Here is a 24,721-nt window from a genome sequence, read left to right as displayed (position 1 = left end):
ATTAATTTAAGATTATGATTTTTTGCATTTCAATTCCAACATCTAAATATACTTAATAATGCTAAATAAGTTTCCTGCTATTTACAAGGATCTAGTTGAATTATTACCATATTTTTCAGACTATACTAAGGTAGAAGATATAATGTTGGAAGTTGTGTGTTTGATTAAAGTAACTGATGTTATTTTTTTAAATTCCACCAGATTTCCACCAGGGGGCGCAGTATACTAATAATTGTGCTAGTGGGTGAATTACACTGTCTATAACTCACAACAGTGTTAGAGGAACTAGTACACACACAAACACACACACACACACACACACTACCGGTCAAAAGTTTTAGAACACTTCTATTTTTCCTGTATTTTTGACATTAAAGCTTCAGGTCCAGTCAGTAGTCTGTAACTGGAAAATCCAGTACACAAAATTCTGTTGTGAACTGTCAGGACCCTAAGGAAAAGAATTTAATTGTAACGAAAAAAATATTTAAAAAATAAATATTAGTGTATTTAAGCAAACAATTAATTGTCTATGGACAGGGTTCATATCATTTTAATCCAACTTTTCTATGCCTTTAAGGCAAATTTTCATGACCATACGATTTTTAAAAAACAAAAATCAACTAAACTATAATCGAAAGAGATTACAATAGGCTTAAAATGATTTATTTAATAATATGTTAATCATTAAACATATTATTAATCCTAAAAGCTTCATTGTGTAGGCTTAAAATTATTAACTCTTAACTGACTATGTATTTGTTAGTTTAAAATATATTTTCTCCAAAATAGATCTTATCTTATCTTATCTTTTCTTAATGTGTCAGTAACTAAACTATGTTGGAGAAAGCTTTCTGAAAGTTACTGGATGTTCTTACTGTTTACAATAGTTTCTTTTGCTTGTTTCTGGTTGCATTTTAACCACAAAAGGGACATTTAAGTAAAAACTAAATATTTAAAAACTTAGTTTCAGTAGTTTTAGTAGGGGGAAATCAATAAATATCAAAAATTGTATTTTTTAAAAATAAATTGAAGATTTTTTTTTTTTTTTTTGGGCTATATCGCTCAGCTCTAGTGTGTGTGTTTGTGCGTGTGTGCGTGTGTGTGTGTGTGTATATTCCATAACTCACCAGAGGTCCCAGGCAGGCAGTTGCAGAAGTACTTATTAACAAGGTTGATGCACCGGCCTCCGTTCTGGCAGGGGTTACTGTGGCACTCGTTAATCAGCTCGCTGCATTTAGGACCCATGAAGCCCGGCTCACACTCGCAGGTGTACGTGGCAATGCCGTCCACACACGTACCGTGGTGGCAGGGTTCGGGGTCACAGTCGTTGATGTTCTCATTACACAGAGGACCGGAATATCCTGAGGAGAGAACAAGAGCAGAGAGAGAGAGGATTAGAAGAAAAACGCTGGTTTGAATCCTGTTCATGCAGCTTGCTATCAGCTGCCGGAGCCCTGAGAGAGCACAATTGGCCTTGCTCTCTCTCTGGGTGGGTACAGTAGATGGCACTCTTTCCCCACAACACTCCAGAGGGTGATGTTGATTAGCACAAGGCTGCGTCTGTGAGCTTATGTATCGGAACCGAGTGCGCTGTGATGCTACTCAGTTATAAAAGAGGCGGTGGCTGACTTCACGTGTAATGAAAGAGACATGAGATAGTCTCCAACCCCCTGGTGTTGGAGAATTACTATTATAGGGGTTCTAATGAGTCCTATGAGTGAGCTGGACAATTGACTTTTGTAAATTAGTGTGAAAATGGGATAGTATAATAAAAAAAAAAACAAAAAAAAAAAACAAGGATAAATAATATTTACTGACTTGTACTAAGAGCAACAGTGCACTGGAGTGATCTGTAGCCATAAAATATAAATCTATTAGGGTTGCACAATATATTTTAAATGTTTCAGAATTGCCATTGCGATGAGCGCATGCATAATAGTCATATTACAGGAGATGCGATGTCACTTAAAGTGATTAAATCAAACACGTCATGTTGACACAAGAAGTAGATACACAGCGCTGTCTCTGTGTCTGTGTGAGTGACAGGCTGCTGCTGCCTGAGAAGCATGAGGGGGAGGGGGAGCGCGAGGGGAGGGCAGGAGTGAACACGAGGTAACCAACCGCATGGCCTCCATCCAGGAAAGCTGTGTACCTCAGTCCTGCACAGTTTTGCAGCGCAGATATTTCCAGTTACAGCTGAATTCACGCTTTTAATATCAGAAAAACGCTCTTATTCACCTTTTAAAAAAATAATAAATAAATGCCTGATTAAAGGGTTGTTTTGCTATTTTCCTCGGGTTTTGAGTTGAGCTCGTCTGGTGACGTCATGAGCCTTGCATTGTTCAAAATTGTGGTATATATAAATGAAAAAGGAACATTTGCAATGTTAATTTTTTCCAATATCTTGTAACCCTAAAATCTTTGGTTATAGAATTATTAGAAGTATGTTGAGTAAACAAATTCTGGAACAGCACCTTTTATCTGATGATGCTAGATGTTTGTAATACCAGCATTGATTTAGAAAAGAATTATGCGTGATTCTAACTGTATTGTTGTATTGAGCCTTGTTTCAGTACCTTCTGAACAGTAGCACTCGTAGCCGTTGGGCCGGTCGATGCAGTAGGCTCCGTTCTGACAGGGGGTGCTGGCACACTCATCTATATCCACCTGACACATCTCTCCACTGAAGCCTAATAGACACACACACACACAAACACACACACACACACACAAACACACACACAAAAAAAAACATTAAAGTGAGGGTTTCACAAGATCTCCCACAGATAAACAGCGTATAAACTCTGCAGACTGTGTGGCTACTAAACCTCTCCACTTTTTACAGCCTAAACAGACAGAAGAACTTCAGTCTGAAGTCTGGTGAGTAAATAAGTCTATAAATAGACAGTAAAGAGATGAATAACCTGTCAGCTCAGGTATTTTATTACGCTAACTATGCTCACATGCTGAAGTTAGAAAAATAAATAAATAAAACAGGGTCCATGTTTCAGAACAGAACTAAACACTGGCCTAAAAAGTAACCACTGTATAAACAAGAAGTATCAGAATATTATAAACCAATCAGGAGGGAAGTTTAGATAGATAGATAGATAGATAGATAGATAGATAGATAGATAGATAGATAGATAGATAGATAGATAGATAGATAGATAGATAGATAGATAGATAGATAGATAGACAGACAGACAGACTCCTTAATCTCTTCTATTCTGTTCTGTACATTATTTGGTATAATTATAATTAAATATAACAATACAGCAGTCCAATAGATCATTTAATGCTGTAAAATTATTTTTAATTGCATTCTAATACAATATTTTCTATTGCATGATTGTAGTGCACTGTCTAAAAAAATAGTCCTTTTTAGCAGTCTGTTCTATGCACAGGGTTCATACACATTTTAAACCAGGAAATTTCCATGATTTTTTTTTTCATGACTTTTTCCTGCCTTCAAGGCTAATTTTCATGACCATACGATTTTTTAAAACATTTTTAAAATCAGTGCAGACATGGACAATAAAACCCAACCCAAAAATCAACTAAAACTACAAACAACAATTAATTATAGTAGATCTAATCTAATTAATCTGACACACAATTTTTCTTTATAATAAAATGTATGTGAGATTCATTGTTTTAGTGCTAAATTACTGAATAAACTCTGAGCTGACGTATTTTGTCAGCACAACGTAGATTTTCTCCATGGATACATGTAAACTCAGAGATTTGTAGACCAAATTTTCATGACTTTTCCAAAACCTTCTGTGTATTTTTATTTTTCCAAAACTTTTATTTTTCATGACCGTGCGAACCCTGTATACAGTATTTCCACAGCTGTTCCAGTGAAAAGCATGAAATATGTGGTTTGTTAATATATGATCTGCTTAAACTGACAGATTGGTGTGTGTGTGTGTGTGTTTGTGGGTGTGTTTGTGTGTGTGTGTGTGTATAAGTCTCACCTTTAGGGCAGTCACAGATGAAGCGGCTGACCTGGTTCAGACAGGTGCCACCGTTGAGGCAGGGTGAACTGGCACACTCATCCACATCGATCTCACAGTGGGATCCTTCAAAACCTACACACACACACACACACACACACACACATATACAGAAACAGCTGTGTTCATTCACCGTTCATTACACTAACCAATAAGGCTCAATGATACTCAGTTAAATCATTAAATATATAATGAACACGTTAAAATCGTAATAAAATTATTATTTTGTGTATATATAATTGTTGTATAATTGTTATATTATTTAACTGAAAGCAGAAGCAGTGTATACGGGATAAAATATTGGTGTTTAATGGCACCAGTGTCCTGTTATTGGTCCCGCCCATAACCATCACTTTTACAATAACCACACCTTTTTTTAATAGAGTGTCCTGGAACGACCATCCCTGCTAAGCCTAATATATTCCCTTTATTTAGAGTCTATTTCCTCCATTAAAGCTCCCAGTTAAACTCAGTAACCCGGCATATTACAATATGATCATTTAAAAAGCTAAAAACTTAGATAAGCCCTGAGATAAACAAAAAGCACAGCTCAGTATATATTTTATACTGATCAGCCATAACATTATAATCACCGTTCTGTTTCTGCTTTCCTTGTTTCTGGTTTTAATACAACCCTAACAACTTCCAGAAATCCTGGATTTTTTAATCATAATCATAATCAGTCATAACTATTCTTTTTTCAAGTAAATAGAATAGAATAGTAATCTAGTGTCAAAGAGCCTATTAAATAGGGGGTTTAATTATGGATCATTATAGATACTTTACTTCAAAAGTACCAAGTAGTCTTGCAATGAGGAAAAAGTATAATATAGTAATAGTAAAATGTAATAATAGTAAATATGCATCAAAATGCTTGACTGATAAGATAAGATTACATTTTTTTTTTATCGCATTGCAGACCGCTGAAACGTAATCAGTCGAATCGTAAGGTGCCTAGAGATTCCCACTCCTAATACATAATAATATTCCAATATTTGGAATGTTGCTGTATGGAATTTTATCTAAGTTTATGTTTAGTTTTATTTCACAGCTAGATGTACAGTATATGATTATGTAAGTGATTAATTCAATGTGTGTGTTTGTGTGTGTGCGAGTAAGAAAGAGAGAAAGAGGGAGAGAGAGAGAGAGAGAGAGAGAGAGAGAGAAAGAGAGAGAGAGAGACAGATTACCTGGCATGCAGATGCAGGTGTAATCTCCGATCTGGTCCAAGCAGGTGGCATCGTTTTGGCAGGGATTGGAGCCGCACTCGTTCACGTCCTGCTCGCAGCGCGGGCCGCTGTATCCACGCGCACACTGGCAGGTAAACGAGCCCTCAGTGTTCACACAGGTGCCGCCATGTTCACACGGGTTGGGCCCTGATAATAACAGAAAAGAAAAAAAAAAGATCTGTTATTTAATTAATTAATTAATTTATAATTCAGAGTAGATATCAAATATAGTATAATATAACATAACAAACAATTATATCCACCATGCTGATAACACAATCTTTTCTAGACAGTAAATCTGGATAGACTATTTGAATCAGAGACTGTAAACAAAGATGGACGCCGTGTCGCCGTTCCCATTTATTCAATGAAAAGGAAGTCAAAATCTTCCGCCATGTTGGCGATCCTGAAACCCGAGTCTGTAGAGCGCAGTAGAGACCAGGGGAGGGAAAGAAAGAACGACTCATTTAAATAACCCCGCCCCTGAGAGCTGCCTCGAGGTCACAGGCTGCAGTGCGGAGCAGAGCGGAGCTGACGGTCTGTTATTGGTCCCGCCCATAACCATCACTTTTACAATAACCACACTTTTTTTTAATAGAGCTGAATAACATTTTAAAAAACGAATTATGTGGGGATATAAAAATTGTACAATATAATCAGAGGTTACACTAGCTGTTGCATTTAAATAAAGGAGGTAGAATTACAGTATATTAGAAAAAAACGTGATTGAAAGTTGTCTGTTTTGCCATTGAAACCTATGGGGATGGGTGGGGTTACACAGCTTTCTGCAACCGAACAGCAGGGGGCGCCTGACCTGTGGTGGCTTCACTTTTGAGAGACGATGCTCTGTCCAGCTATACACAGTCTATGAGTTGAATAACCTTGGCACCATGTGCCAGAACACAATTGTCTATTTATTTTGCTAAAAAAAAATATTTTTCACACATTTCTACATGAAAATTTGCGTTAAATGAATTTAAAACATTGATCATAATGCTGGTACGTTATCGGCCAATGGTTTTCCAGCTCTTTAGAGATAACTAAAGAGATGCTGCTAAATGAAGGTCTGTTGGTGAGACTAATCAGTGTGGAAAGCCCCAACTGATGCCAGAAGCCTTTCTCTCTAAATCTCCTTTTACATCTCTGACTGAAAGTTTAACAGGAAGGTCACAGACTCCGCAACATGCAAAAAATACGACTTTAGAGATTATCTGATCAACAGGGGGAGATAGAGACAGAGTAAAGCAAGTCAGTAATGCACTGACATGCAAGAAAAAGGAGAGGAAATGGAAAACCACTAGTCCTTCTTATTTTAATGAAAGTGATGATATCAGTGTTTGGGAGATCGCTGGTTCGAATCCCGTTCATGCAGCTTGCCATCAGCTGTTGGAGCCCTGAGAGAGCACAATTGGTCTTGCTCTCTCTGGGTGGGTACAGTAGATGGCGCTTTTTCCCCTCATCACTCCTAGGGTGATGTCAATCAGCACAAAGCTGCGTCTGTGAGCTGTTGTATCAGAACCGAGTCGCTGCGCTTTCCTCAGAGCGCGCTGGCTACCCTTAAAAAAGAGGCGGAGAATTTTGTAATAAAGTTTCTTTACAAAAAGCTATCCATGGTGATTGCTAAGGTGTTTCTATGTGGTTGCTATGGCGTTGCTAAGTGGTTGGTAAGGTGTTGCAAATGGTATCTGTGGTGTTGTTAAGGATAACATTATATCAGATTATAGGACAGATACCGGTACTGAGTGCTTGAATCAAAACATCACTATATTGATAAATGGAGTCTTGCCTAAAAAAAAGCTTAATAAACTGAGAGAGAGAGAGAGACAGATATACAGAGAGAAAGAGAGAGACAGATATACAGAGAGAGAGAGAGATACAGGTATACAGATGAGAGAGATATACAGAGAGAGGGAGAGAGAGAGAGAGAGAGAGAGAGAGAGATACAGGTATACAGAGAGAGAGAGAAATAACAGGGATACAGAGAGAAAGAGAGAGACAAATATACAGAGAGAGAGAGAGAGAGACAGATATACACAGAGAGAAAGAAAGTGAGAGAGAGACAGATATATAGAAAGAGAGAGAGAGAGAGAGAGAGAGATACAGGTATACAAAGAGAGAGAAACAGGTATACAGAGAGAGATAGATACAGGGATACAGAAAGAAAGAGAGAGACAGATATACAAAGAGAGAGAGAGAGAGAGAGAGAGATACAGCTATACAGAGAGAGAGAGATACAGGTATTTAGAGTGAGAGAGAGACAGATATACAGAGAGAGAGAGAGAGAGAGACAGATATACAGAGAGAGAGAGAGAGAGAGAGAGACAGATATACAGAGAGAGAGAAAGAGATAGATACAGGGATGGAGGGATAAATAGAGAGAGAGAGAGAGACAGATATACAGAGAGAGAGACAGATATACAGAGAGAGAGAAAGAGATAGATACAGGGATGGAGGGATAAATAGAGAGAGAGAGAGAGACAGATATACAGAGAGAGAGACAGATATACAGAGAGAGAGAAAGAGATAGATACAGGGATGGAGGGATAAAGAGAGAGAGAGAGAGACAGATATACAGAGAGAGAGACAGAGACAGAGAGAGATACAGGGATGGAGGGATTTAGAGAGAGAGAGACAGACTCTAATAGGCTCACCGATGGTGCACTCGTTGATGTCATCGTTGCAGGTGGTGCCCTTGTAGCCGGAGGGACAGTTACAGTTGAATTTGCCGTTGACCGGGTTGGTGTCACACTGTGATCCCGCCTTGCACGGGTTACTGATGCACGCATCATCAATGTGACACAGCAAACCTGCAGAGCAAGAAAACACACACACACACACTCTTATACTCACAAGAGGATCATATAGAGCCTGTTTACACTTGCCAAGTGTGCCCAAGCTTTGATATACAGTAGAGACAGTCCAATCCCCTTATTTTCAGGTATAAACCGGCTCATAATGGCACATTTCAATATAAGGTTATTATTATTAAAGCTATAAGAACCCAGAAGGTTCTGTAAAACACTGGATCCTCACCGGTCTTGCCGAATGGGCAGCTGCAGAAGAAGGATGCCACACGATCCAGACAGGTTGACCCCGCTGTGCAGGGCATGACGGCGCAGTCGTCAATGTTCTCAGAGCAGTCCAGCCCGCTCCAGCCGTTCACACACACGCAGGTGTAGCCGCCGTGCATGTTGCTGCAGGTGCCGCCATTCTGACACGCATTGGGTTGCAGCCGACACTCGTCCACGTCGTCCGTGCAAAACTGACCTAAAGATCAAAAACGAGGGAAAACGAAAGCAGGGGTTTAAACACTGGGAGGCAGATTTACTCATAGAGTTGCTAAATAAATAAAATGCTAGTGTCCCATGACTTTTTGACTTTTGCCATGTCCAATGTAGGCTAAAGGAAGCTGCACTTCAATAATTGCCATCAGCTGCTGGAGCCCTGAGAGAGCACAATTGCCCTCACTCTCTCTGGGTGGTTACAGTAGATGGCGCTCTTTCCCAAGCATTCATCACTCCTAGGGTGATGTCGATCAGTACAAGGTTGCGTCTGTGAGCTGATGCATCAAAACCAAGTCGCTGCGCTTTTCTCCGAGTGCTAGCGCTGTGATGCTACTCTGCAATACTGCATCAGCAGCAGTTCAAAAAGAGGAGGAGTCTGACTTCACATGTGTCGCATCACATGAGGAATGTGCTAGTCTTCACTCTTCTGGTGTTGTGGCATCACTAGTGATAGGGGCAGTCCTAATGAGTGGGTTGAGTAATTGACCGTGTAAATCGGAAAGAAAATGGGAAAAAATAAATATAAAATAAATTTAATTCAATAAATTAAATTAAAGATACATGCAGGTGTGGGCCTTCCTAAGAGGTAACATTTCATGGTAATTTTCACGAGTTTTAGCATGTCAGCTAAGCTTAAAATACATTTATTGAGTTTTTAGGTTGTTTTTGATGGATAAATCGTGCTCAGATATGGTTTTACAAGCCTATTTACAACACTGTTATTGTGACTTATTTTTACTTCTTGGTTTAAGGCAACTTTCTTGGTTTACAACCCAGATATTCTATAATGTTTTAGACATATTATTCCAATATAGCTTATAGCTTACACAATATAATAGTTTATTTCATCCTTATTTTTTCTTTATTTTTAGACTTTATCAGCTTTGAATAAGGCTTTTTTTGTAGTGGGTTGTTTGTGGGGCTGGGCGACACGGGCAATTTTAACATTTTGTTAAAATTTAGTTTTAGTTAAAATCATTAAACGCAATATACTTTTTTTTAACAAACTGCATCTGTCCTTTCTGACAGCGTAAAACATAGTGAGTGTATGAATAAAGAAAAATAAACAAATCAGTGCAGGGAAAGTACCGGGTTAAAAAAAGGCTGTAAAAATTGCTTGTATTATGCTTTTTTCTCATTTAAATTATAAAGAAAAAAAGAAAACTTTGTATCATGTCCCTTTAAGAAGATCCATGAAAGTGAAACTAGTCACAACTTCCCAGTTAACATATGAGCACTATTCAGTAAAATGCCTCAACTGATATGTGTCTTATGTATCATATGGAAGCTAATAAGACATATACACAATCATATTTTAGTCTTAAAAAGGTCTAAAAAGACTTTTATTAAAATATGATTTAATGAATACCTATTAAACCACGTCATGCTACATTGCTGGCTGTATTTCTATATTTTAATTAAACCCTACTGACATTTTTTAAACTCAGAACTGTGTTTTAGGGCTTATAAACACATGCAATCTGATAAATCTTAAATAAACTCAGGCGTGAGTTTAGTGACGCAGCTAAGAGCTCACACATACATGTGGCTGATAGGCTGTAAATTATGCACAGTCATGCACAAGACATAATGTTTACCAGAGTTATCTGATAAACAGTCAGCAGCAAGGAGCTGGTCCTGGTTATAAAGAGTAAGCAGACAGGATGGAGACTGAACAGATAAAACTAAACTGAGCAGCGAGGTTACGTCTTTAAAACTGTCTGTTTTATATATGTGTTAGTTTGTGTTAAAATATGCTGAGTAATTATCTGTGGATGCATCAAATTTGATACAAAAAAACGTTACCGTATTTACAGTATATTATATTATATATTGTGTTAAGAGTTTGTTCATAGCAGTATATTATCTGGCTAATATATCAGATTAAACTGCACCTTATCAGCAGTTTAGCTCAATAAAAAAGAAAGATATTTGCTGTATATATTTATATATATTTATATATATATATATATTTTCTCTCTCTCTCTCTCTCTCTCTCTCTCTCTCTATATATATATATATATATATACTTCAAAGTTCTCTAATTGTCCTATTTATTGGTATATGTTTGTGCAAAATAAAAATGTTGTTTTATTCTATAAACATTTCTCCCAAATTACAAATAAAATATTGTTATTTAGAGCATTTATTTATAGAAAATGAGAAATGACTGAAATAACAAAAAAGACGCAGAGCTTTCAGACCTCAAATAATACAAAGAAAAGAAAAGTTCATATTCATAAAGATTTAAGAGTTCAGAAATCAATATTTGGTGGAATAACCCTGGTTGGTTTTTAATCACAGTTGTCATAATGCATCTTGGCATCATGTTCTCCTCCACCAGTCTTACACACTGCTTTTGGATAACTTTATGCTGCTTCACTCCTGCTGCAAAAATTCAAGCAGTTCAGCTTGATTGGTTTGATGGCTTGTGATGAGGTTTTCAATTTGGCAAAATAAAAAAAAAAGCTCATCATTTTTAAGTGGTCTCTTATTTATATTAAGACACATCTATTTAATTATTTAGACCAAAGGTTAAAAAATACTGTAGTTTTAAAGAATTAAAAATTTCACTGCAAAATTACTTGACGGTTCAGTCTGATCTGATATTCAGTCTAATTTGCTGTCCTTTAACACAAAGCACAAATTGTGTCTCACCTGTCCACTCAGGAGGACACTGGCAGTTATAGGTGTTAACTCCGTCCATGCAGGTCGCTCCATTCTGACACTTATGATCCGGACAGTCGTCAATATTCACCTCACAGTTGTCGCCAGTAAAACCTGAGTACAGAAAGAGAGAGAGAGAAAGAGAGAGAAAGAGAGATGGAGTTTTAAAACACTATAATAAAGTATTAAATAAGCTATGAATTGTATGTATTTTTTATTTAAAAAAAAAGAACACACACACACACAATCCTTTAATTAACTCCAGCTGTCAGCAGCGTATCACATTATTCACCAGCAATCACAGATATTTTAATCAGGACTGAACTTCAGCTTTCCCACGGATTGAATTCCCACCCCCGGGGCAGACGCTGGTCACGGCTTGCTGCGGTGTTGTGCCAACACACGTCTCCTTTAAAGACGAAACTTGGAAAAGGAATTGCACCAGTTCCTGCATTTCAGTGCCAAAACATTCAAACTGACACACTGGGAGCAGGAATGCGGGAGAAGGAAGTGACGGCACACGGCGGGTTAGGCCAGGTTCACACTACACCACTTTTTGTTCACACTACACGACCGGTTGTGCTGTAATCGTCCTAAAAGTCCTTCAGTTGTTGAGACTTTCACACGTAATGACAGATCAGCGACACGGGGTCACAAATTACACGATTTCTCACTGTGGGAAATCGCGGACTCATCTCACGAGATTAACACACCTGAATTAAACGCACACGAAAACTAGCGACGCCGCCGTGCCTGAGAATCTCTACAGAGGAGAATACGCACTTAAAGTGAGTCCAACACGAACAAGTTCATATGAAGCAACTGAGCAAAATCATTTATAAAGTTTATAAATGTCTGATAAGTTCTATATTGAAATATGTACTTGTGTCCTCAACACAGAACTATATCTATCTATCTATCTATCTATCTATCTATCTATCTATCTATCTATCTATCTATCTATCTATGCTAGTGTTTAACAGTGTAAAACACTGTAACACTGTTTTCTTTTGATAAATTTAAATTGTTTTTTTTAGTAAAATACATTATTGTACTTTGTAAATTTAAAGAAATATTCAGAACAAGTACTTTATAATTATTTTTAATGTATAGTTTCACCCCTATTCATAAAGGACTCACTCATGGGCTCCCTCTAGAGTTTAATAGTAATTTAATGATATAACCGGGGGAATGGTATAAACAGCTCTGGTGAGTTTTGGACCCGTGGTTCAGTCTCTCTTTCTGTAATCTTATTGGCTGTAGGTAGCCGCTGCTCCTGACTCCTAGTCGCCGACTGAGTCAGATATTATACATGTCGAATATTTGCCAGATTTTGAGACTCAACAGCGCGAGCGCCGAGCGATCCCCGATTTCCCTCTGAGCAGAGTTTTTGTCGGCGATCAACGAAAAACTGCCGGCGACTGAAAAACTGGCCCAAAATCATGTGTAGTGTGAACCTGGCATTACAGGATCTTACTGAGATGAAGCCATGCTGGGATTTCTGGATCATCCAGACTGAACTCCAGCAGTAATCGTTCAGTAGACCGAGTAACATGTATAATAGGAGTAATACTGAAAGAGATCTGATATCAGTTTTTCTGCTGTGCTGCTGCAGGAGGAGTCGATTCAGACAGATCTAACCATAAAAAAAAGAACAATACGGCTTCCCTGTTTCAGTCATAATGGTTTCAATTCTGCTATTTAACAACTGAATAAGCCTAACGTTTTAGGACGACTGTATCCTGCCCTCTGAATCAGTTCGATTTTTGGACTCTCTGAAAGCCTTTCATGCAGCATCTGATTTTAACAGACAAGAAAGTTTACAAAAAAGCATGATAAGTTTTAAAAATGACCATGCTGGCTGCCACCCATCCCTCACATGCACTCTTCGCTCTAATGCCGTCCGGCAGAAGATACAGGAGCATCCGAGCCTCCACTACTAGTCTCTGCAACAGCTTCATCCACCAGGCAGTCAGACTCCTCAACGCACACAAACTGAACTGACTTTACTTGACTCATTCCTCCTCAGTCTCTTACCTGGTAGGCAGTGGCACCAGTAGGTGGTGTCTGAGGTCTGTCTGCAGGTTCCTCCGTTCAGGCAGGGGGACGGAGAGCAGGGAACGTACGGACTCTCGCAGTTTCGGCCAGTAAACCCCGGCGCACAGCTGCACTGGTAGGACCCCGGCACGTTCACACACTGCCCGCCATTCTGGCACACCGCCGGCGTCACCGCGCACTCATCCGTGTCGTTAAGGCAGCGGTCTCCCTGGTACCCTGGAGGACAGGTGCAGGAGAACTTCCCAGCAGGTAGAGCCGTGCAGATGCCACCATTAGCACAAGGAGAAGACACACAACTGTCCTCGCGGTCGCACTTCATACCTGAGAGAAAGAACAAACACACACAGACTTGTGAGCTTGTGATCTCATAAGGAACAACCATATTTTTTGCACTATAAGCAGCACAGGATAATAAGGTACACTATCAATAAATGTCTATTTTAAGGAACAGGGGTGACAATGGCGAAAGAGCTAGCGTTGCGCTTAGCGGGTAATGCTAATGCTGCTCCAGCTAGCAGCAGGCTCCAGCTGCAAACTATATGAGTAAATGTGCTAAAAAATGCCATACAAAACCTTGTATATGTAATTTAGTGACATTTAGTAAGACTCATAGGTCCAATCCCATTTCACCCCTTACCCCCTTACCCTTCTTTTCGAGTGTAAGGGGAGTGAAGTGGTGAAATCCTTCACCCTAAAAATTGGGAAAGCCTTTAAGCACCCGATCCTTCATCAGGAGCGCTTCAGTAAAGTTCAGTAACCTAGCTGCTGCTGCTGGTTAACTAGTTATCTTTAGGATGTATTTCAGAAAAAGGGGGGGAGATGGTGCAGAAATTAATACATTATTATTGTCTATTCTTTAAAGTTCTTTGATGGGAGCTGAAATTAGCTTTGATTAGCTTTTATTTTATTTTATCTTTGTGTTCCACCTTAAATGCTGCAGCTTCTGCCATCTGTTGCACTTTATTAATTTAAGGTGGAACGGGAAAGTTAGATAAGGTAGCTAGCTACTGAGACAAACTACTAACAATCTAAACATTTTTATACTTGATATGAAGAATTTGGCCATAAAACATTGAAACTACATATTAAACTATGGTGATATAGTGCTAATCGTTAATGTTTTAACAAGGAAAATACTGAAATTTGTGGGTTTCTTTGCACTGTAAGCCCAATAAGTTAAATTCACTTTAACTTAAAAAAATTTACGAAATTGTTGCCTTAAAAAAGTTAAGTAATGGGGAATGAAAACTTGAGTTAGCATAAATTAAAACATCAAGTTATTACAACTAAAGGGGAAGTTGATTTATTTGTAAGGTAGCCCAGGGGGAATCACTACTACACACTGATGGTGAGTGTTAGTCAGAAACTGTTGGACACACCCAGTATGCAAATAGATTGGGACAGAAGCCAATGGAAAAGAAGCTGCCAATGACAAAACAGACTAAACTCAGTTATTATAAGTTGGTTCAAATCAAAGAAAGATCTCAGTTTGAATAGTACAGTTTATGTTCCCACAAATGTTCAACTAACTCTAAAATAGTTGAGTATTGTTTAGAAATATCCAATTTTATGTAAAACAGACTTGGTCACTTGTTCCGACATCTTACCAGTGATTCTCATATCTCAATCTCTGTATTTAGAGCTAATAAGCCCTATCCCTTCCCCTAATGTACCCCCTCCAGCCTAACAAGAATCAAAACACCCCTACCCGTTGGTGTGCACATGCAAACCAGAGTGGTGGTATGGGTAAAAGCTAGGGCCATGGGGTGAAGAGAGAGATATAACCATATAACCATACCTGTCCACCCCGCTGTGCAGTGGCAGGTGTATTTGTCATTGGGCAGCAGGGCGCAGGTTCCTCCGTTGCTGCAGGGGTTGTTGGGGTAGCAGGTGGAGTTGATCTGGGTTTCACAGCGCGGCCCGTTAAAGCCCAGAGGACACACACAGCTCGGACTCTCCGACTTCCCCACCCTGTTCACCGTGCAGTTCCCTCTGTTCAGGCAGTACTCTGGACCACACAGGTGGCAGTACTCCCCCAGGTAACCAGGAGCACACCTACACACAAACACACACAAGACATGCGTCCATCATCAATCAAAATCTGAGACACTGTCTCTGTCTCTGTTAGAAGTCTGGGTATTAGAGTACCACTTCAGTGTGAAAAACTACAATAATGCTTAAAACACAGATTAACAGTTCTACACAATAGAATAGTGTTCATAGTGTTCACATTGTTGTTGTTTTATTCTATAAACTACGGACAATATTTCTCCCAAATTTCAAATAAAAATATTGTAACTTAGAGCATTTATTTGCAGAAAATGAGAAATGGCTGAAATAAAGAAAAAAAAAAGATGCAGAGCTTTCAGACCTCAAATAATGCAAAGAAAAGAAAACAAGTTCATATTCATAAAGGGTTTTAAGAGTTCAGAGTTAAGAAATCAATATTTGGTGGAATAACCCTGGTTTTTAATCACAGTTTTCATGCATCTTGGCATCATGTTCTCCTCCACCAGTCTTACACACTGCTTTTGGATAACTTTATGCTGCTTTACTCCTGGTACAAAAATTCAAGCAGTTCAGTTTGGTGGTTTGATGGCTTGTGATCATCCATCTTCCTCTTGATTATATTCCAGAGGTTTTCAATTTGGTAAAATTAAAGAAACTCATCATTTTGTAATAAAGTGTACTGATGCTTACAGCCTTTTACACTATTACAAATAATACATGCAAAAAAAACAGGTAATTTTCTGGTAGCAGAGGAGAAAAATAATATCTGTAAAACTAAATAAATCTTTAATATAACAAATATTTTATAGAAGCTTTAATAATAAAATAAATGTAACTGTATTGTGAAAGAAATTGCCTTTTACACATTTTTGGTCATATTGCCCGGTTGCACACTGTAAGATCAGTGCTAGTTGAGACAGACGTGACAGCCAACCTTAAGAAAAAAAAATATTATCAAGAGTTTCTCAACTGTTGTCAATTCCTGTCATCATGTTGCACCACGATACAGCATCACTTTATCATTTCTGGAAATGAAAACTGACCTAGTTTTAGTGTGCACCACGCCTAAAGCGAGACATCCGTCTTTTTTTTTTTGCTTTATCATATTTGTAGAGATGTCAAGTTGACCCTGAGGTGGAGAAAAGTGATGAAGAAATCAAACTTGTTAAAATGAGCTGAAGTTTTACACAATGCTGGATGATATGGACCACCACAGAGGAGATAGTGTTATTATTTGGGTGGTGGGTCTTTGATTCTTAGCACGGCTGTAAATAACAGTGATTGTCATGGTGGTGGTGTATGAGGTGTTAATGTGTGTTGTTCTGGTGGTACAGTGAGTGGATCAGACACTGCAGCAGTGCTGCTGGAGTTTTTAAACACTAAAGCGTTTGCGTTGGTCATCCTCTAGTCCTGAACATCAGTGTTCACAGGATGCTGCAAAAAAAGGATGCTGCCAACAATTCTAGCAGGGACAGTAAAATTAAGTTTAACCATCCTAATTTATTTTTTAGGAACAACCATGGTGTTCCCAGGTCAATTTGATGTTTAATTGTATGTTTACGTAATTACCCAAGAGATGTCTAAAACAAAAAAAAATCCTAACAAGCAGTGTGAATAATACTAATTATTATATAAATATTTATTGCAATGGTGTTCCTTACCTCTAACTAGTGCTGGGCGATATGGGAAAAATCATATATCACGATATTGAATTTTTTTTATATCGCAATAACAATATATTTCATGATATACCACATTTAAGTATGTTTTCAGTTATTCGTCGAAAAATATGACAATATGATATATGATGTATCAAATGAAAACTGATGAGGTAGATGCAGTAGCTATTTTTTTTTCTAAATTATTACAGGTATTATAAAGCAGCTTCATGTGGCAAAACCACATTATGAAGCTATTTTTTTGCGTAGATTACTTTATTATCACTTATATAAACCGAGTTTATGCAAAGTGACCACGCCAATACATTTCATCGTACTTTTTTTATATATTTGCATGAATAATTGTTGAAATTACTGTAGAAACGATTGGGATGATAGAAGGTAAGTAGCACGATATACACTTTTCTATCGTCCCCACGAAAGACTCACTATATCCCTACCTCAGATAAACGGTAGATGATACTTAACCTTCTCAAACACTCTCTTCTTTACACAACAGGAAGTGCGAGACTGTGAGTGTGAGCTGTTTCAAAACATCTATGTCTATTTCTGTTCACAGAAAGGGCAGCCTGATACCCACCCGCACACCTTCACACAAATCTGCCATCTGTACTGACTTCTGTCAATATCAGAGCACTTCAACCCAAAGACTGATGGTGACTGATGGTGACTGCATGTGCGCAGCAGCGCCGGGGGCATCACAGGAAGAGCTGGGAGGGTGCAATGTGTTTCAGAGGTCATTAAAGCAGAAGGAAGTTCAGTGTGTGTGTATTTGTGTGTGTGTTCTGCTGTAGTTGTGTGTATTTGAATTTGCATTCAGTATTTTTTGTGCCACAGGTTTATATTTAAATATATATATATATATATAATAAAATCTTTCTAGGACCACTTTACCAGCTTTGCTAATCTAAAGACTGATATTTTTGCCCAATCTCCTTTTTAAAATATCATATTTTTCACACTATAGGCGCACTTAAAATACTTTAATTTTCCCAAAATAAATCTAGATTTTTTAAAACTGTAATACAATACAGTTTAATTAAAACTTTTATATTTTTGTTACTTAAAAAAAAAAAAAATATATATATATATATATATATATATATATATATATATATATATATATATAAATAACTAAACAAACAAATATATTAAATTCTTATATACAGTAAAACTGACAGAATATTGTGATGCACATTTATGATCATACACGTATAGTAACATAACTCCATCCTGTCCAGTCTAAAAACAAATGTGGCAGTTGTTTACTAAAATAATCATTTATTAATCGCAATCAAGGTAAAATATTCAATTATATATTCAAATATTCACTATAAAATGCACTTAAAATGCTTGAATTTTCCCTAATTAGGTTGTAAGAAGCAGTAAAGTCACTTTTAGAGGAGTTTTAGTTCAGTTCTCCAGCACTGAGGCTGAAGCAGTATTAGCATTAGCAACTAACCTACTCATGCTAAGCGCTAGCTCTTTCACCGCTCAGAGATGAGTATTATCAGCCTGTGGCCTGCTGCTAACTCCAGTCAGCACTGCTGAAGCAGTCAGTATTAGCATTACCCGCTAACTGTGCTAAGCACTTGCTCTTTTGCTCTTGCTCAATAGCCTGCGTGTTTACCAAGTGTTAAAACAAGCTACGCGGAAGGAACCGTTAGCTAATATCAACCTAACTGGAACACTCAGGGTTCCTCAGTGTAGCGCTGCTATCGGGAGGTATTAGCGGAAATCTGGAAATCTGAGCTCACTGTAAATAAACAGAAGCGCTTTACTCACCCAAATAAACAGATTCTAGATTAACATCCAGCTCTTTATTATTTTTTTACTAATTACGTTTTTTTTTTTGGTTTACTTAACTTAGCTTAGCTTTAGCTAAAACAGAAGAAAAAAATGGGCGACACACCTGTGTCACATAATGTGCCTTATAATACGGTGCCTCTTATGTCTAAAAATAAACCAGAAAGTAGATGTTTATTGATAGTGCGCCTTAAAATCCGGTGCGCCTTATAGTGTGAAAAATACTAAATATACTGTAATTATATATGAACTATATGGACAAATGTTTTTATTATGTTTCTTGATTCTACTAAAATCTATGGTATTTATAGTACCGGTAGTCTTGCTTTTGTTCTCTAATGTCCAGAAAATGCTTTGTACTAGGTGGAGAACTGAATTGCAGTGAGGATTTGATTGTAAATGCATCGATTTGAAAGGGTGAGCATAAACATTTGGACATAGAGTGTGTATCTATGGCTTACTAAGTTGAAGTGTGACTGTGTGTGTGTGTGTGTGTGTGTGTGTGTGTGTGTGTGTGTGTGAGGTCACAGCAGGACTCATTTCTGCATTGCTTTTTGCTGTAGGCCTCTGAGCACATGACCCACAGAACAGAATGAGGAAATTACTGAATTGCAAAAGACCACTGAGTATACGGAATTCCCTCTCTCTCTCTTTCTCTCTCTCTCTCTCCCCATCTTTCCCTCCCTCTCTCTCTCTCTCTCTCTCTCTCTCTCTCTCTCTCTCTCTCTGTCTCTCTCTTCCTCTCTTTCCCTCCCTCCCTCCGTCCCTCCCTCCCTCTATCTCTCTCTTTCTCTCATCTGATATTTATGAAACTTAAGGTATATCTGTTTTACTACAATTCAGAAACTAAATTAAGAGCAACGATTAGTCGATAAAATCAACAATGTCGATTATTTAAATTTGACGACTACAAATTTCAATGTCGACTAATCGTTAATTTGTCTCAGTACTGCATTACACAAAGTGCTGTGGGACAGAAGCGCAATAGGAGATAAAGGATAAATGGATCACTCACATAGTCACTCACAATAAACTTATTAACTTTTTGTCTGCAAAAGTGCCCAAACAAATCAAAAAACAAAATCACAACAAATTACATATTTAATCCCTTAAGTATAAGTAATTTACACATTTTAACAACATACAGACATTTAAATGCCATTTTAATCTCATGCTCAGTTGTTTCTATTGTTTTTAGTGATTGAGCACATGGCAGAAATAATCGTTGACTAATCGTCTAATCGAAAAAAATAATCTTCAGATTAGTCGACTACCAAAATAATCATTAGTTGCAGCCCTAATATTAACACAACTAATTTAAAGTTTACAGATTTTACAGTATGCAATTCTTATGCTTGTATTTCCTGACAAATTAATATTCTAAGCCAACATAAATTAACAGTTTTGCACAAACAAACAAACAAACAAACAAACAGGAACTGTTTACTGATTAAAAAACAGATCTAATGCAAGATTAGGGTTATATCTAACCCCCATATAAATAACCTTCCTTTCATATCTACAGTACAGTCTACGTTAACTGAGAGCAAGTAAGCTAACTTGCATATCGAATTTGCAAGAAAAAACATTTGTGAAATCCGATACGCAAATATAAAACCAAAACTGTATTTACAGTGTGTGACATTAGATGTTTGGGAGATCGATTTTTGATAGACATTTTGAGACAAATAAAGGTCATTTTTTTCAGATAAACACATTTTTTATGCCTTTTTAAGACTTTTAAAAACATTTAATCCTTAAACTCAGACTTCATGCATTGTTGGTGAATGTGTGTCAGTATAGGTGAGTGTGTGTATCCAGTTCCAGTTCTCAGATAGGGAAACTGGAGTGTGTTTCAATGTGAACAGTGTGTGGTTTGTTAGCGGAGTGTGTTCACTCCAGTTGTGTTTATTTCAGAGTGATCCACCCCTCCGTTATTTCAGCTCTGGACAGTGTGGACAGATTAAACTCACGTTATCACATCCACCAATCAGCTGCTTCTGTCCAGAACATAAACAACAACAAACTGACACACACATATATAAACACACATAATCAGTGCTGGGAAATGCTTAGAATTATTGTTGCCAATTCCAATATTTATATAAAATATACTACATTTGGCTTACTGAATAAATACTGAATAAATACTGAATAAATACTGAGTAAATACTGAATAAATACTGAGTAAATACTAGAGTACTGTATTTAAAAAATTATAAGGCACAACTGATTATAAGGCGCATTTTAAGCTACACTAGTAAGGAACAGGGGTGTCTCCATGTTTCCCTAGTGCAAAAAAATATGCTAATAGAATTATAACAAACATATAAATTGCATCGCAATGGTTTTGAACATCCTTGATCAAGTGATATACTATATTAATTTTGTTTTTTTTGTGTGTGTTTTTGCAAATCTAAGATCTAGGTAAAGAAATTATATAAAGATTATTTGCAAAAAATAATAATAATAATAAAACATTGTAGTTGTAGGTTGAGCTTGTTAATTGGTGTGGCATAGTGCAGTCACATGACTGACAAAACAAGCTGGAGTATTTGTAGGTCAGCTACAATAAGGATGGTGTGAGCCTGCAATGTGATTGGCTGAGAGGCGTTTTATGCGTGACATTATCAGCCGGTAATGCGCTGTAACCGAAGCTCTTCATGTATTTCTCTGCCACATACAATACAGGTAACCTAGCAACAATGTAGCGCTTACAAGCCAAACAGCGCAGCTACAAACAGAGCAGCAATGAAACTATTTTTTTTAACTCGTGGAGTGTTTATAACCAAACAGATCTTATTTTCTCGTCCTTTTTAACTCAAAATCTTGATTAGTATTATTGCTTGATTATTACAACAGAAGGTACTGATGCATTTCCAGCATTTTTTCTGAGCTGGATTACTTGCTGATAGTTGATGACAGGGTCAATAAGCGACACATTCATTTAGGGGAATCCAGAGGAATCCACGGGTGATATCAGTTTGATTTTAGTGGGATAAATCTGAGGTAAAATCTGATTTAGGTTTTGCTTTTCTCTGCCTTCCCAAATACTAGTAATAAATAATAAATGTGCATTTTATATCAGGGAATACTATGAATCCCATTACTGCAACACTAATGTTAAGATATAGAGTGTTTAAAGAGTGTAAAGCTCAACAAAAAAAACACTCCAGTCATCAGTCAACCTATATAAGCATGACTGGTCTTGTTTAACCATGTGTGTGTGTGTGTGTTTATATGTATAACTATGGTGTCCTGCCCCAGGCCTCAAACACTCCCCTGTCGACCCCCCAGGTCAGGAGCTCTCTCTCTCCTTTTGCGGCTAACTTACTTTAACAGGCCGTGTTCAGGCCTGCATTAGCTTCAGCCCATTAAAGACACAGGAGGCTGATTTTAACGTCCAGCAGCATTATGAGGTCGTAAGAGCTGGAATCATTAGAGGAACTCCCCTGGCCTGACCTCTCACACTGTACCATTTGGTGGAGTTTCTAAAACAGCTTCCCACAAAAGGTCCTGCCAGGCTGTGGGAAACTGGAACAAATGTTACAAAAACAGAACAATTCTCTTATTAAATTGACCTAACACCCTATCTCACTGAAAGATGTGAAACGTATTGACATTCATTACTTTAAAGCAGCACTAGGTAGGATTTCCTTGATTTTTGATCTTTTTAAAGAAGTAAAATTACAGCTTTAAACTCTTTAAACTGCAGCGCTGCATTGAGGTGTAACAGGAGGAATAGCGGTGCTCTCGTGTCTGTGCCGGAGCTCCTCTGAGCTCAAACCAGACTCTGTAAGTTTTCCGAGGCAGCCGAGACCAACGCTCGTGAGAACTGCGACCTGCTTTCCGACCTTTAGTTCTAACAGTTCTACAAGGACTACTGATTAATTCTTCACAAACTAACATACAGACACTCTGGCAGAAGCTGGAAAGAGATCGAATATGTCTGTGAAAGCCAGAAAACGAGAAAGAGAAACTAAAATCCGCCTGAAACATTTATTACACTCTACAACTGTAGGGGGGAGCCCGCGAGCACAAAATCTCAATCCTACCTAGTGGAGCTTTAAGTACTGGTTTCTAAACTACTAAATGTGGGAAAATGCCATTAAATACAAAAACTTTAAAAAGGGTCCTATATATAACTAATCTTCCTCCCCAAAATATTTTTCTAAAAATGTTAATGTTGATAATATAATTTGGGATGCACTATTTTCCTCCCTCTTTTAGCGGCATATATGCTTATTGTAAATGAATGTATTTTAGTAGAATGTAAATATATTAAAGTTAAAGCTTAGTTGGACGTTTGGAAAACTGGTGTTCTCTTGAGTCTTGAATCTATGGGAGTAACAAGGCTATTTTTATGTGTAATAAAACACTGTTGCTGTAAAGGAATAAAAAAAATTAAATACACTAACTATTATTTTATGTAGGCATGCACCAAATATATGGCAACCGAAACTATTCAGCCAAAAATGGCAAAAAAAAATAACTTTGTGTGTACTTATTTTGAATCAAATTGCGATGTATCTGCTATTTTTTATATTTACTTATAAACTTTTAATGAAATAAAGTGTTCAGTAGTATCAGTTTACTACCTCTTCAAACTGTACAAATCTTCACAAACTGGCTGATTTTTTTTGTTTGTTGTTTTACAGCTAATATATATGAGCTGCACAAGATTAAGATCGTAAGTTAAGTTAGCTAGATGGCTAACTTTAAATTTACCAAAAAACTGTTGTTCTGTTGTTGAGTAATTTTTTTCATCCATGACTAGATTGCACTAATAAGGCAAATATCTGATCAAAATAGCAGTGCTGAGGTAAATCTATGACTAAATTTGCACTGCTGAAATAAATATATTGTGTTTTGCCTGTATGTCTGCTGGAATAAATAAATAATTTAATTCAATAAATAATTTTAAATGACAGAATTGTAATGCTATTTAACTTATAAATTGATGAAAATTGCAAAATTCGGCCAAATATTTCTATTTTATTTCAGTTTCGGCCAAAAATCTTCATTTCAGCACATGATTCAGGTGGAAAAACAACTTATAGAACAACTCGGCTACCCTTGGTTTAACTCCCGCCCGCCTTAAACTGAACCAGCCGGACAGCCGGTCGGCCGGCCCTCGAGCGAGCAGCGCAGCCACCTGATCAAACACACAGCGTATACTGCAAACATGCCTGTGCGCACAAAGTCAAGTCAGGTTCCAGAACAGATCTGCAGGAACTTTAAGGTCAGATTTCCTCCTGGCTGAGGCTCGATTCATCAGCCTGTCTTTAATATTCTCATAAAGACCTTAAACCCCGTCTTAAGCACTGGATCTTCAGCACAGCCTGAACCAACAACATCAAAACTCCAACTTCAGGGTGGTGCGGAGAGTCTGTGTGTGGTTTTAGCGTCCCACGTTCTCCCCGGTTCAGACTGGTTTTGTTTGCTTTGCTTTTCTTTTCTTCCTTTCTGTTCTTTTCTTTGTTCTTATTGAACGTTCAGCGTATTATTATTGAACGGTTTCGGCTTTTATACATGTGGCTCTTTTCTAACCTCTCTTTATACACTATGTGGACAAAAGTATTGGGACACCTGCTCTATTCATTCACTTTTCTGCTTAAATAATGTGCAATAAATACTGTGTTTGATTTCATTGGACCCTGCAAGCCCTACTCTGTGATTCTACATGCTTACATCGTGATTGTGAAGCTGAAATAAAATATATTGTGCAGCCCTACTTTGAGCATTTGATTGCATTCAGCTAAAAGAGCATTAGTGAGGTAATCAGGACTGAGGTAATCAGAATTCCCACAATCCATCCTCCCACAAATATAGTTACACTGATTCATGGCTTAATGTTGGAGATCTGCCAACCTTGAAGAACTTTATGAGTACAAATCACACCCCCCCCCCCCCCACACCCCCTCTAATTCGCAATAGTTTTGACGATGACAGTAATAAACAATATTATG

At 37.6% G+C, this 24,721-nt stretch overlaps 1 protein-coding gene across 1 annotated transcript in view; it reads right to left on the bottom strand.

Moving 5' to 3' along the window:
• notch2 (notch receptor 2) overlaps window positions 1-24,721 on the bottom strand; it is a 95,803-nt gene that overhangs the window by 27,187 nt on the left and 43,895 nt on the right. Inside the window, 9 exon segments of the mRNA XM_022670193.2 lie at window positions 1,128-1,361; window positions 2,577-2,690; window positions 3,981-4,094; window positions 5,210-5,395; window positions 7,900-8,055; window positions 8,282-8,515; window positions 11,191-11,313; window positions 13,237-13,578; window positions 15,056-15,312. Of these exon segments, the coding sequence (XP_022525914.2) occupies window positions 1,128-1,361; window positions 2,577-2,690; window positions 3,981-4,094; window positions 5,210-5,395; window positions 7,900-8,055; window positions 8,282-8,515; window positions 11,191-11,313; window positions 13,237-13,578; window positions 15,056-15,312 (1,760 nt within the window).

Source organism: Astyanax mexicanus, chromosome 12 (genome assembly GCF_023375975.1).
Source record: "Astyanax mexicanus isolate ESR-SI-001 chromosome 12, AstMex3_surface, whole genome shotgun sequence".
Lineage (NCBI taxonomy): Eukaryota > Metazoa > Chordata > Actinopteri > Characiformes > Acestrorhamphidae > Astyanax > Astyanax mexicanus.
This window is presented reverse-complemented; position numbering and strand designations above follow the sequence as displayed.